Raw genomic sequence first — 14,593 nt, 5'->3', positions numbered from 1 at the left:
AGCAAAACTTCTGAATTGGACTTGAATTCATACATTTGGTTTCTAAAAAATTAATCTTTTTTCAAAATATACCCTGGTATAGCGTTCAAATTGTGACTAAAAACCTTTAGTAACGTATGTCCTGGGAGTGAAGTATCTGAAAACTGAAGCACAGGGTTTGTGAAAGTTTTATTAAATGAACCAAGGAATGAGGAAAGAAAGGGGGAAGGGAGGATTGTTCCTCTATTGCATTAATATTTATACCTGTTCTCGAGTTTGGGAGCTGTTCCAATGCTGGGAAATATTTCTATTCATCCATTCAGTTGCATTTGGCTCAAAGCCAAGGTGGGTATAAGGTACATAAATCTATACTGGGTTTTTGTGTCCCTGTTGCATTTCTGTATGCCTTTATATTATTTAAGTAAGGTCATTCAAGGATAGTTGAGATTTTATTCTTTTCACTAAATTTCTAGCACTCCATTAAAACTGTTTTTGTCTGCTTGTGACTAATAGCTAAAAACAAAGGAGGAAAAAGTGTTTCTAAATCTGTGAAAGCATGAGTGACAGTGTTGCACAGGACTATGGTTGAATTTATATTCCTTCAAACTTTACCTGAACTATGTCTGCTTTTAGGAGAGACCTAAGAGATATTAGAGCAATTTGCTTTTTCTTCCCCCCCCCATAGTCTAAGTCAGCATTTCTAGTCTGCCTGAGGCAGCTACTTTATTAAAACACAGGAGGCACCCCCAGAACAAGTTTTTGTATGCCCTACCAAAACCAGCTAATGCCTCAACAACCGCGAAACTAAGAAAATGAAATCTATGTGACCTAAAGGGACTAGTTAAAGGTTTCCACTTCCACCTATTCAATTTAGAAAATGTTATAGAATCCTAATTGTTTACAAATTCACTTGTTTGAAATGACATAGGAAAAACAGTGATAAAACCCAAGCCTTTTACTGTTTAATTACATTCTCTTTGCTTTCAGTTTCCTTTTTTTCTGATCAAAAGACCACTCTGTATATAAGGGAGATCCAAGTTCAGTCCCAAATCCCAGGCATGAATACAATGGCAGAATTCGCATCGCAGTTGATGGACAGCATAAATACAAAGACTTAGAGAGGCTAGTTCAGAGGTGTTGATCAGTGTTTCAGATCACTTCAGTTTGCCAGCTGAAAGATACTGGCATAACAAAATCTAAAACCATGTGAAAGTCACCTTGTTTTCAGATGTCACTACCAAACAGTAAAATGGTTCTATTTCACCAAAGCTGCTTTGGTTGTAAATGGAAACAATGAGGAAATACTTGGAATCAAATTCATCCCTGATGGGAATTTCTTGAAACTTACAGGCTTGCATCATTGGTAGAAATTGAGGATGTGACACCATCGTGGAAGAATATGATCTTTCTTCTTAGTTTGTTTTTCACTATGTGAATATTTTGGCTCTGGTTTTGCTATGATTTGGGTTTGACTGAATCTTTGGGGGGAAAAAAAGTGTGAATACTAAATCAAAAATGAAAACCCAATCAAGTTGCCACTTCGCTAGGTATATGCTGCAGCCACATGTGGTCAAATGTTTGCAGTGTACTAGCTGTCACAGGCCACTAAATCCTGTTGATTTGAGTAAAAGAAAGTAAGATGACTGTTGTGGAAAGTGGATTTTGAGATTTAGTATCATTGGAAGGTCACTTGGGCGACCTGCCCAGCTATCACAAGAATCCTTGATCCCTTCTCTTCTCCCTCATGGAAATGAAAGGCCAAAATCACTGCTGGTGTAAGATTTGCCTAAAGAACAAATATGAACTGCTGACTTCTAGTTGCTGTAGACAGCTGTGAAATGAAGTGAATTTTTGATTATCTGTTGCATTAGCAGCAGGAGAGAGATTACAGGTGGAATAATTTAGCTTTAAAATAAAATAAAAAGCCAGGCATTTTTTTTTGCATTTCTTTAAATAAATGTTAGCCACAGTGTGGATTTGAAAATATGAGATATATATTTCCATACAGGCTGAAGTTGATAGTTTTCTATACTATAGTGTTGATACATAGCCTTTTGAATTATGTCACTTATTTCCCTAACAAAAATGTGACGAGAGCTTTGATTCAGAAGGCAGTCGCCCAGCAGTTTGTCACTGCGTATTTAAGGCTCCTTGCCAGTAGCAAAGCAGCTGTCAAACAGAAGCTGTGTTGTCCCTAAATAAAACAATTTACATATGAGAAGTTCAAAGCTGCTTTTTCAAATTATTCCACCCAGGGTTCTGTTCCCCACCTTCTCCTCCCCTCAGCAAATATGGTTACAGCATCAGCACTAAGTGTCTGTTCGTTACTAATGAGTGCCCTAGTTAGCTCAGATGTAAGAGGAGAGATCCATTGTTTTAAAATATTCTTTTTTTCCCCACGGGCTATTACTTTCACCCTTTGTTTCCTAAAATCCTCTATGCACTGCTGGCAGATTTGATGTTTAAAGTCAGTAGCTGATACTTGACTTGAAAAGAAAGGATAAAATAAAATAGACTTACAACTTCAGCAGAGGAACTGTGCAAATAGGAGGAAGATGGTAGACACACATTCTTATTCCAGCACTCTTCCCTAGGACACAGCTCTAATTTAGCTGCTTCTGTATGAGTAGTCTCCTTGCAGCTTGCCCTCTGTCCTAGCTTTGCTTTGTGCCTGTGCTGTTGGGGGGCACTTTACAGTGCAGTTGACAGATTCCTTTACTTATTGTTATATAAACTTTAAATTCTATACAAACCTGCAAACAGCAAAAGAATATAGGTGTTTCAGATTATTGAACTTTTGCATCAACCATCCAAAAAACCAAAGGAATGTGTATTTGTTTCCTGAAAGAAAAACTTACTACATTTTACAGTCTAAAGGATTATTTGTTTTAATTATCACCAAAAACGTTTGCATTTTCATCATGCAGTAACTCATACGTTTGCATTTTCATCATGCAGTAACTCATACGTTTGCATTTTCATCATGCAGTAACTCATTAACTACTCAAGCCTCCTTTGCAGGTTTGAATACAATGGGATATTTCATGTGCTTGATCTGCGTGTTGATAACAGGGGATAACAGGGGTTTGCATGTAGATCAAAAGAATGATACAACCCTGTATTGTCAGAACTGTCTGCCAGAGCATCCAGCAAATGCTTATTTGGAGGCCAGTGCTTGGCTTACTTCCAAAGACTTAATTCTAACAATCAACTCAAAAGAAGCCTGCAACCTAACACTTCTACCATTGATGCATTTGTGCATCCAGACCTACCTTTGACCTCTACCAGTTTGTTTTATGCAGTCGACACCCGAGATTTGCTCAGCTAATACAATAGCCATGTACTTTTGGACAAAAACGCCTGTGGTTAACCTCTGTGGGCTGCATTCTGCAATGAAATGAAGGGCGGTAGAAGTTAAACAACGGGTGTGACTACCACAAGATGAGTGTTAGTGGGAAAGTGGTGTAACATCCACTTACCATTCCTGAGATGTGCAATATAATTATGATTTAAATGCCAAAGATTTAAGTAGCAAGATGAGTAACTAAAAGGACATGAAAGCCTCCCTTATCTTTCTTTCTGTCCCACTTGAATTAATTTTGCACACCCACAAAACTAATACAAGTAGTGTCACTTGACAAAATTACACCTAATGCATGATCTGTACCATCACTTACATTTCTGTAGGTGTGGGCTCTGTTTATACCAAAGAAAAAATTCCAATCTCATTTACAGGGTTTTAAGTTGAAGGTAATTCTGCTCCCTTAGTGGAATCACTCCATTTTTACATTGTCACTCAGATCAGAACCTGACCCATGCTTTGGACTTTGTCCTGTTTGCTCTCATCCTTGTCCTTGATAGAGGGGGAGGAAAGCTTCTCACACCTTCATTTAAGTATCTCTGCAGGAATGGTTTATGAGCAGGTTTGTAATGTTAGAAATTGTTAATTAAAGTCAGCAGTGGGAGCAGCTGGTTGCTGAGTATATATGAAAATCTGCTTAATGTCTTTTACAGCATTTAGTGCATGCAGCAAGGAAGCAATAATATGAATCTGCAGCCTGTATCTATACCAGGGGCATAGGCAAGGGGCTACACAACCCTGTATTAATTCCAGCTCTGAGAAATTAAAGAAAAAGTAAGTTCTAGGCAGGGGAGGAGAAGCAACTAGTGATAAAATTAAATTATAAAATTTTAAACAAAATCTTTATAGATGCAAAGAGACTCTTGGTAGTGCTCAAAATCCCTAAGTGACAGGTGTGATTACAGCTCTGAACAGAGGGTGTGCATGGTCCTGAGTTCTGGCCTCTGAAATTATCTGATGCTTAGATCAGAATTCAAACCTATATTGAAAGCTCTGTTTCCCCCCAGGGTATTCCTCTTATTTGTCTTTATAGATTACAAGAAAGCCTGAGCTGAAAGTCTCCAGGGCAGTCCTACCTTCTGTTAGCTGTCAGCAGGGAATAAGAGTATTACCAACTCAACCAGAGGTGAGACCTTGAAATAAAAGCAGAGGGGTGAGGCCAGGAGGGGCTCTAGGTGAGGACAAGATTTGGGACTTCAGGCTGTGCTAGGTCAGTTCTTGTAACTGGACTGTTTATAGTCTATGTAAAATAATGCACTCTACAGAGGGAGGCAGTGATTCTTCAGATACAAGTACATGCATAGCTTTGTGTATGAGTAATTTTATTGCCTGAAATGGAGCTATAGAGTGGATAATGCGAAGCATTTATTCCAAAGTGTTTGAAGATGTGGGACTGCTCATCTGTTTTATTGTGGATATTTTTTTCCAAGAAATATTGTAAACATTTACTAGAAATAATTTCTGCTGTATATGAAGAATCATTTTTATCTCTGGAGGGAAATATATGATTGGTTAAACATTTTAAAGTAAGAATAACAAATAAAAATGCTCTCTCAAGAATCAGAGAAAGACAGTTTTATGTCTGTAATTCTTAAAATCCGTAACAACATAAAACAACAAAAAGTCTTTAGATCATAGCAGTGGCTAACACAAAAAGGCGTATGGGTCAAATCCTGCCTTCAGGTTAGCATCTGTGACTCCGGTTTTGGTGAGGGGAAGATCATGTGAATGTCGGAAGTCACAGGAGGACTGTACTGAAAAAAAATATCTGAAGGTTAGCAATATTTAAGATTCAGCCACTTGAGAATTGTATGGCCTGAGAGGTGTTTGATTAAAAACGTTCTTCTACTCTCCAAAATACTGGTAATTGTCACAGACTGCAAGGAGATAGGGCAATACCACATCGCCCAATTTTTCACAGTAATTTGGGTGCGTGCATAGGGAAGCAGATTTTCCCGTATCACCAAGCGAGCGCGTGCTCCCTCCAGAGGGCAGTTCAGGCTGCCTAGGTTACCTACCCTGCTCCAAATTGTCCTCCAGAGGAGCTGTCCTCCCATCGAAATTACCAGAGCGCAGGCCTGATTTCAGAGCAGATTCAGCCTCAATAGCTAGAGCTCCAGGTTGGCAAATGGATCCTGAGGCAATCAGATAATGTCCTGTCCTTGACACTCGTTTCTCTTTGCATCCGTAATAATCTTTTACTTACTCACTTTGCAGTGTTGCTGCGTTTTACTTGTGGACAGTAAGGCACCTTTGACAGTTCTGAAATTTTCTTCTCATTTTTTCTGCAAATCTAATCCAAGACAGAGTGGAATTTGATTTTGGAGAGGAAGCCATGTTGTTTTTCCAGCAGTGTATTTATCGCAGGGATATTCGAGGTCTGGGATGAAATACTGGCATCGCTTAAATGACAAAATACTCATTTACATAGAATGAGAATAGGATTTCATTCCTGATATTTCACAGAGATTCCTAGCACAATTGTAGGCTTATTCAGCAGGATCAGTAGGTACTCAGATTTCTGAAAAGCATGACAGTCAGGACTTCCCTAAATCCACAGTGAGAGTTTGCAACACAGCAGCATTTCTAACCTCTCCTGTAATGCTTAGATCAAACTGCTTTCATCATCTTTTAAGTATCAAACTCCAGCTGAATCATTAATACACACTGTAATGGTATCACAAATGAGCTTCTTGGCACCTGAAACCTCTACTGGTTTTCAGCAGTATTGTAGTGGCTTTATCATGTGTTCTGTTCACAGATTTCAAGGTGCTTTGCAAAGATAGGGCAGGCATTGTTACGGCAATTTTACAGAGAGAGGGATGCTCGGTAAGAGTTTCAGTGACTTGCCCAATGTCTTGTTGCAAAATAGCAGTGAAACAAAATCCAGGCATCCTGGATCCAGGACTGTGATTCAACAAAGCACTGAGGCAAGCCCTTAATTTTGAGCAAGAGCTTAAGCTGTTTGAATGGACACAGATTTAAGTATCAGTTTAAATACTTCGCTGTATTGGGTCTTCAGCTTTCAACAGCTAATTTTTATTTACAGCTATTTCAGTTCTTCTGCTATAACTCAGCAGATGGATGTTGGAAAATTTAGATAGATGTTGGAAATATTTTTAAACTAACTCAATTGTGTGAAAAATGTACTGCTTGGTGGCCTTTTAGCAACCCAGTGGTCATGCATCTGTTTGGGGTTTTGTGTTTTTTATTTAGATGACACCAGTTACTCGACAAGAAGTTCTTGGCCTTTACCGCAAGATATTCCGAATAGCCAAAAAATGGCAATCTGCATCAGGACAGATAGAAGAAACTATTAAAGAGAAACAGTACATTATAAGTGAAGCCAAAACATTATTCCGAAAAAACAAAAACGTACGTAGGTTTCCTTGTGCCTTTAATTTTCTGAATGATTCTCTCCTTGTGCTCTGTGTTCTCTTAGTGATTGGATATTAAGATATTAATGAGTTGATTTCCCAAAATTTCATTCACCTTAAAAACTGGTGCAAACACATTATAAGGTGTATTTATGTTATAGTTTAAATTTCACCCCAAAAATAATAATTAAAAAAACCATTTCAGATCATCATTAACTGCTTTAGAAGGCTAAAAGGTCTAGGGCTTTCATTAAAAAATGCCAAGAAAAAGCTTAACTCCAAAGATACTGCCTATGAAATTGTCTGAAGCAGCTTTTGATCTTTTAGAAAGCTAGCTAAGTATATCATTACCCATGCAATGGCAAGCAGGACTCAGTCGCTTCTTATACTTTCTTTTTCTTTTCAAAGCAACAGTTATTGGCACTTCTTTTAAAAGAGGCATGCCTTTAATTTTTTTAAGATACATGCACATCTTGATATTTCAGACTTCTTTCAAGAGGGGCAAATACAGACTCCACAGTAATCAAAGATCCTTTTTTTTTTTTTTTTTTACCATCACAATGTTTATTTACATCCTATTTCAGTATAGGACAAAATTCAGCTAATACAAAATCATAAAGTGAATGTAAGACCCAATTTACACCACATTTCTGACTTCAAAGGCAGTTTTCTACATGGAATGGTAACAGAATGTAGCCCAAAAGGTCTCTTCTCTTTTTTCCCCTAGCTACCTTGCAATATGATGAATGGGTCAGTGTTGTTTTTCATGGAGATAGTAGTAGTTTACATGTGTATTGTCTTTTTACCAAGAAAATACAGTGTTTGGGTAAAAACCCCCTTTCAGAGCCTCAGCTCTGACTTACTGTGGGCCTTAATATCCAACACCATCAAGCACAGAACTGTTGAGTCAAGGCAAGTGCTAATGTTACCTTTTATGGATGTGAAAAATGCAATCATTGTATGCTTGGGATTGCCAAAAAAACAAGCAAAAGAAAGTCATGTGGCTGTGCATCACTTACACTTGAACTTCTAATTGCTAATTGCCGTGCTTTCTCTTTTTACAGTTGTTTTAACTCTCTGTTATCTTAGGTAACAGATCCAAAGCTGATTAAACAGTGTATAGAAGAATGTGAGGCAAGAATAGAAATTGGACTTCACTATAACATCCCCTACCCAAGACCTGTGAGTATAAATCTAGTTGCAAGTCTTCAACTGTACATACTTAGCCCTCACTGGACACAGCACTGTCACTACACTGCATTTTTAGATAAGCTTGTACTTAAGTGCTGTGATAAATTGGAACCAAACGAGCCAAGTGTATATTTACATATTGTCCATCTGTGAATTGGCTAATTTCTTCTCAAATAAAGAATCAAAGCTGCAATGTAGTTGCATGAGGTAATCTCTCAAGGACTGCAAATATTTAGGTAGTCTTGACTGACCAATGAATCGTAATATGTAGAAAAAGATGGTAATGGAATCAAATGGAATCAAATCCGTTAATCTTTCCACATGAGAAAATAAGAATATTTAAATTATTTAATTATATTACATTTGTGATAGATATAATAATTTTCAGAGTCTATACCTCTTGTAAGTGTTCTTGTAATAAAAGGTGCCTGTCTACCTATCTTGTTGCTTCTGTTCACCTGTTCCTAGAGAAAAGCCTGCCAAATATTACTGAAATTGCTGGAAGTTTTAGTCGTCTTCTATTGCACTATTCAATATAGTTTCGTCACTGCCCTGTCATTTGTGTCTGTATTACTTTATGCTGCCTCCCATAGAGACTTCCTCTCTCTTCCTGTTGATTAGTTTACATTGTCACTTCTATAGTTTCCTTATCAAGCAGGTCATGGTCATAATTAATTTGCATCTTTATTTATAAGATGCTTGCTGAGGATACAGTCACTGTTGGCTTCTGTTTCACATATAGCTTGTTCTTCTTCTCAGTATACAGAATAACAATGCACGTGTGGCAAGTAATGCTCCTAGGAATGGGCTTAAAATGTATGCTCCACAGTGGCTTAAAAATCCCAAAGGATCAGTCCTATAAGAGCTCTCTCACATAAACTTGATGATCCGTATTTTTCAGCTTTTACCATATCTCTGCTGCTTTAGTCAGTACTTTTACTACTATTTGCAGCTAAACAGCTATCGTAAAGGGCGACAGCCTCAGCAACAGTAACATCTGACTGCTAACACCTACAGTTTTCAATCACTTAGGGGGGATATAGCTGTATGACTCCCACTAAGTCTTATGAAGTACAAAGACTTTGTCAATCAACGCAAAAGCATGTCACCTATTGCTCCTTATGCTCGTGGAGTCAATGACATTGATTGTGCATTTTAATATGGTATATGTAATCATGACAGTAAGAAGGCAGTCTTTCAACACATACACAACTTGGAGTTATTTTGTGGCTTGTTAGCTAGGTATCAATAAAGCACAGCCACCTTATCTTTTAAGACTTCTACACAGGAATTTATAGTGTTTTCTGGGTCTTTTAAAGGCCTTGTTCTGGAATACTGTATGCAATACTATTTCAGCAAATGTTTTTCATCTCCAAGCATGTGGAGGACAAGAAAGTGATCAGGAGTAGTCAGCATGGCTTCACCAAGGGGAAATCATGCTTAACCAATCTGATAGCCTTCTATGATGGAATGACTGGCTGGGTAGATGAGGGGAGAGCAGTGGATGTTGTCTACCTAGACTTCAGCAAGACTTTTGACACTGTCTCCCATAACATCCTCATAGGCAAGCTCAGGAAGTGTGGGCTAGATGAGTGGACAGTGAGGTGGATTGAGAACTGGCTGAATGGCAGAGCTCAGAGAGTTGTGATCAGTGGCACAGAATCTAGTTGGAGGCCTGTAGCTAGCGGTGTCCCCCAGGGGTCAGTACTGGGTCCAGTCTTGTTCAACTTCTTCATCAATGACCTGGATGAAGGCACAGAGTGCACCCTCAGCAAGTTTGCTGACGATACAAAACTGGGAGGAGTGGCTGATACGCCAGAGGGCTGTGCTGCCATTCAGAGGGACCTGGACAGGCTGGAGAGGTGGGCGGAGAGGAACCTCATGAAGTTCAACAAAGGCAAGTGCAGGGTCCTGCACCTGGGGAGGAATAACCCCATGCACCAGTACAGGTTGGGGGTTGACCTGCTGGAAAGCAGCTCTGTGGAGAAGGACCTGGGAGTGCTGGTGGACACCAAGTTAAGCATGAGGCAGCAATGTGCCCTTGTGGCCAAGAAGGCCAATGGTATCCTGGGGTGCATCAGGAAGAGTGTTGCCAGCAGGTGGAGGGAGGTGATCCTCCCCCTCTCCTCAGCCCTGGTGAGGCCCCATCTGGAGTACTGTGTCCAGTTCTGGGCTCCCCAGTACAAGAGGGATGTGGCACTACTGGAGCAAGTCCAGCGAAGGGCCACAAAGATGATTAGGGGACTGGAGCATCTCTCTTATGAGGAAAGGCTGAGAGAGCTGGGCCTGTTTAGCTTGGAGAAGAGAAGGCTGAGAGGAGATCTTATCAATGTGTACAAGTATCTGAAGGGAGGGTGTCGAGAGGATGGGACCAGACTCTTTTCAGTGGTGCCCAGTGACAGGACGTGAGGCAACGGGCACAAACTGAAACACAGACACTTCCATCTGAACATGAGGAAATACTTTTTCACTGTGAGGGTGACAGAGCACTGGAAGAGGTTGCCCAGAGAGGTTGTGGAGTCTCCTTCTCTGGAGATATTCAAAACGCGCCTGGATGCAATCCTGTGCAATGTGCTCTAGGTGACCCTGCTTGAGCAGGGGGGTTGGACTAGATGATCTCCAGAGGTCCCTTCCAACCTCAGCGATTCTGTGATTACCATCTGACCACACACTACAAAACAAAGTTACTAAAGCTTAAAATTTACAGGATTTTAATATTGCCAGTGTATTTTACACAATAAATACAACATTTAGGGCCTGAAAGTTAAATCACTCATCATTCTCAGCCATCTGTCCTAGAAATTTAAGAAAATAACCTGGTTTGAGACAGTGTGGTTACCCTCTCCAAAGTGTGAAGAAATTATTTAAAGCTGAATGAAACCTAGTCTGTATAAATGTCTTTTTTCTTGTAGCTTCTCAACATGCAACTAACTGGTGGAATTCTGTTTTCTAGATCCATCTGCCTCCTATGGGTCTCGCCTCTAAACAAGGCCGTGCATTTAGACACCAGGAAAAATTGAGGAAGTTTTCCAAGCCAATATACCTGAAATCCCATGATGATATTTCGTAACCCATCATTTAAGCTGTGATGTGTTTGGACTGTAATCCTGCAACTTTTTTTCATCCAACTATGAATGAAGCTGTTTTGGTCACATGCTCACACATTTCCTGAGGCCAGAAGGTTAACTGAATACAATGCATATGATGGATAAGGTTGGTCTAGTATTTATTACAATTCAACCCCTGACTCATCAATAAAAATAATAGTTTTCAAGCAGTGAGGTGTGATATGAAGATTACTTTGACATCAGGACAAATTATAGCAGTTTCTAAAACTCTGCTGATCCATAGCAGGGTTCTTTGGCGGTTAGAATGGAGACTATATATGCTCAATTGTGGTTCAAGGTAGTGTCTTATATAAGGGTCAGCAAAAAGCAAAATGTCCAGAAGAATCAAGCAGGCATAGCGCCTCCACAGCTTCTGATTGCAAGTAGGAATTTCTTTCCTTTGGAGAGGGTGTGGGTGTTGAAAGGTAAAGTTTGGAATTCCATTACACAACTAAGAGTAAAACATTACAGTGTTGGGTTCCTCACGTTCTCATGAGTGGATGGAGGGAAAACCTTTTCCCTTCTGCGTAGCTATACAGGCGTAAGCTTAAGGTGCTTTGGGTATCTTCACCATGCATTTTTACATAGCTTTTCAACATAGTCAGCACCCTGGCTTTCTCACATTATGGACAGATTTCTTTATAAAAAAGTATCTACAACTACCTTTTCAGTCGCTTGAGTTCAGGGGATATTTCTGTTTCCTATGTCTCCTGTGAAGGGAAGTGAAATGAAAATCTTTCCCCCCCCCCAGTGGCCACAAATTGTTTTGGCTTCTTCTGATTCCTTTGGCTTTACCAGGCTATCTACAGAGTCTCTTCAGGAAAGTTAGTGGAGCCTTCCGTCCTTCAGGCTAGAAGTACCAATGAGACCAAGCTGTGGACAAGGGTTGTGCTGTACTGGAAGACTACGTAAGCACAGCCCAGAGCTGCTTTAGGGACAAAGGGCATAAGCAGAGACCTATTCTATCCAGAAGTTAGTGATGGCAAGAAAGCAAATTTGAAAAATGCAGTATTTATTATTTTCTGTTAAAGTGGGCAAAACCAATGAAATACCATTTTTCGAGATCTCCAACTCATCAGTAAAACCCTAACAGAAGATGGCAAAGAAATATTCTTGTCTACCATAAAAGAAAGGTTAAAACTGATCACATATGGAAGAGCATAACAGTTCCTCCCCCCAGAATGTACTTTTAAGAGTGAAAGAGATACAGGCCGATGAATGAGAAAGTACAAGGAAACAATCAGAAGTGCTAGTCAGCGTGACAGGTACTGGCTAGCCCAGTTCCTGACTACCCTTTATGGTGTCAGTCCACAAAGGTATCTATTCCCATGTAATTATTTCCTGGGAATGCCTCATGTGGGAAATACCCTCCACTGAACATGTAAAATGTCATTGTTCTGCCTCTCGTTGGAAGCTTTACAAATTTACTGCTGCCAGGAAAACACAAAACTCCTTTAGCCTAGGAAGAGGGGGAGGGAGTACAGAGACAGTAGAAATAACATGATTACACATTGCTTAATCCTTCACTGAAAGAAGTCTAAATACAGTCTTTTCCTATCCTCATTCTGATACACCACTGTGGAGATATGTCAACTGAGCCAAACCAAAATTTGTAGAGACACTTTTGAATGGAAGCTTAGACTCAGTCTTTGTTATGAAGCTATGACTTGAAACTTTTCATTTTTAAAATTCATGTGGCTAATTAAGGTAGTGATGCTGTGACTCATCAGGTGAATAAACAGGCATGTAAATGAGCAGTCTAAATATACTGCCTGTATTATAGTCACAACTCTTTATGGAGCACATACTGTATATGCTGTGGATGCTGTAGATAATTTCAAAAGAATGCCCATAAAAGTACAAAAGATTTACACCAACCTGAAAATAACACTATGGGATTGAGTTTATTTCTTAAGGGATATGTTACTATGCAATTTATAAGAGGCTCAAGTGGTCTAAAGTAATTCAGATGAGTATCCAACTTGTTTAACTGAAAATCCAGTAACCTGAATTGCAATAAGAGCATCATATTATTAGAGATATTTTAAAATGCTTAATAGCCCATTAATTTTTTGAAGTAAGTGTTTGAGAAATGATGGATTAACTAGTGCTTGATCCTCTTCACTTTCCAGCACTGGAAGGCCAAGACTGAAATTTGTTACAACCTCAGGCTCCTCAGCTGAATGAAGGATTAGACCAGCTCTATTGTCAAGTCTGGAGAGCAAACCTTCCCTTCACAGCCTAAGTTAAACCCTGTATGGAAGGGAGAACCTGCCTCAAACAGTATCCTTTGTTTTTGGAGGTCAAACTGCTAAACTACCATGCGGACGGAGCTTCATAAAAAAGAATATCCTCTGTAACTCACTCCAGTTGGTCACTGGTACTTGTTAAACACCAAGGACCATAGCCCCCTTGCAAAATACAACACCAAGTTCTTTGACAAAGTATCTTGAAGATACCACAATATGTCATTTCTGCACATTAATTTTATTTGCAAAAAGATGCTGCCCTAAAATGCCTCTGAGTTCTTGAGAGTTTGTAATGCACTGGGTTCAGTTGGTCAGTGCATACTCTGTCCTGTACTTCCTTACTCCCCTTCCAATAAATCCTGCCTCTTTCCAGTTTATCATGCTAGTCAGGAGATGCTTTAGAATAATAACCTGTCAGGTAGTTTGAAATTCTGTAGAAACAAAAACCTGAGTCAGCTGCCTGAACTCTCCTGTAAGCTAACCCATAGGCAATGCAGTGGTAATTTGTTGACATGACATCTGCCCTTAAATATCAAGTAACACCTTCTCTCTGGAAATTGTCTAACACCATCATTAATAAGGTTGTAACTTATGAAACAAAACATTTATTAAGCCAAATTCAACAGTAACATTACCAAGCACACAACCATTTAAGCAGATGGGATTGGCACCTGCTTATTGAGTGTACTCCTTCATGTTTTATATGGGTGAAGAAGCTCTCATTAAGTTGCAGCAGTGACCCAATCTATTCCAAGGGAAGTATCTTAGAACTGAGATATGATTAAGCTGGGTTAAGTCATCTGATCTGTCTTCTCAGTAATACAAGTTTGTTCTTGTAATACATTTTAGATCTGGAGAACATAAAGGCAACTTGGACTTGCCCCACTATGTATTGATCAGAACTGATGTCAACAGATCCATCTTTTATCCACAGACAGGTCACTTCTTTGATTATACCTATGAATTAATTTTCACGAATGTTAATTACAGGGGAGACCTTCACCTTTCACTAATTTTTCTAATCCTATTAGCCAAACATTCTAACTTACAGGAACTCATAAGAGGAAGAATTTGGGGCCTTTGCATGGTCTTTTTGTCTTTTCATAGTATAATTTTGTCTTTTAGCAGCCCAACAGTGTCAAGATCTGGTCTGCAGTAATTATAGGTGGGTTTTTTTGTAGTTTGTTTAATGTGAGTTTCTGACTGAAAAATAGAAACACTCAACCTGTAATACTAAGAATTCTACTACTACTACTACTACTACAAGGAACTTCATTTGTTTGCAAGTTTTTCACACTTTAATCATGAAATTAAAGTTGGTCCAACTAA

The 14,593-nt window shown here is 39.3% G+C and overlaps 1 protein-coding gene across 3 annotated transcripts; it reads left to right on the top strand.

Annotated features, from left to right (window-relative positions):
* Nucleotides 1-246: 246 nt before the first annotated feature.
* LYRM1 (LYR motif containing 1) lies at nucleotides 247-14,593 on the top strand. 3 transcript variants are annotated; one of them, XM_026083328.1, is made up of 6 exons: nucleotides 4,374-4,466; nucleotides 6,557-6,715; nucleotides 7,807-7,899; nucleotides 10,862-11,121; nucleotides 11,814-11,923; nucleotides 13,148-14,593. In XM_026083328.1, the coding sequence occupies exons 2-4, from the start codon at nucleotides 6,557-6,559 to the stop codon at nucleotides 10,976-10,978; spliced, it is 369 nt and encodes a 122-aa protein (XP_025939113.1). In that variant the 5' UTR covers nucleotides 4,374-4,466; the 3' UTR covers nucleotides 10,979-11,121; nucleotides 11,814-11,923; nucleotides 13,148-14,593. The 3 variants fall into 3 exon arrangements, with proteins under 3 accessions (XP_025939114.1, XP_025939115.1, XP_025939113.1); XM_026083329.1 differs by lacking the exons at nucleotides 4,374-4,466; nucleotides 11,814-11,923 and adding an exon at nucleotides 247-324; XM_026083330.1 differs by lacking the exon at nucleotides 11,814-11,923 and having other exon boundaries at nucleotides 4,369-4,466.

The sequence above is a fragment of the Apteryx rowi genome, unplaced genomic scaffold, assembly GCF_003343035.1.
Source record: "Apteryx rowi isolate R43461 unplaced genomic scaffold, aptRow1 scaffold_6, whole genome shotgun sequence".
Lineage (NCBI taxonomy): Eukaryota > Metazoa > Chordata > Aves > Apterygiformes > Apterygidae > Apteryx > Apteryx rowi.
This window is presented reverse-complemented; position numbering and strand designations above follow the sequence as displayed.

What these genes read in the sequence shown, in the direction of transcription:
- LYRM1 (XM_026083329.1), top strand. Translation starts at nt 271, where the DNA reads ATGCTGGGAAATATTTCTATTCATCCATTCAGTTGCATTTGGCTCAAA. An exon ending in TATTCCGAAAAAACAAAAAC is followed by an intron (nt 6,716 to 7,806) that starts GTACGTAGGTTT and finishes CTGTTATCTTAG; the next exon opens with GTAACAGATCCAAAGCTGAT. An exon ending in ACATCCCCTACCCAAGACCT is followed by an intron (nt 7,900 to 10,861) that starts GTGAGTATAAAT and finishes TCTGTTTTCTAG; the next exon opens with ATCCATCTGCCTCCTATGGG.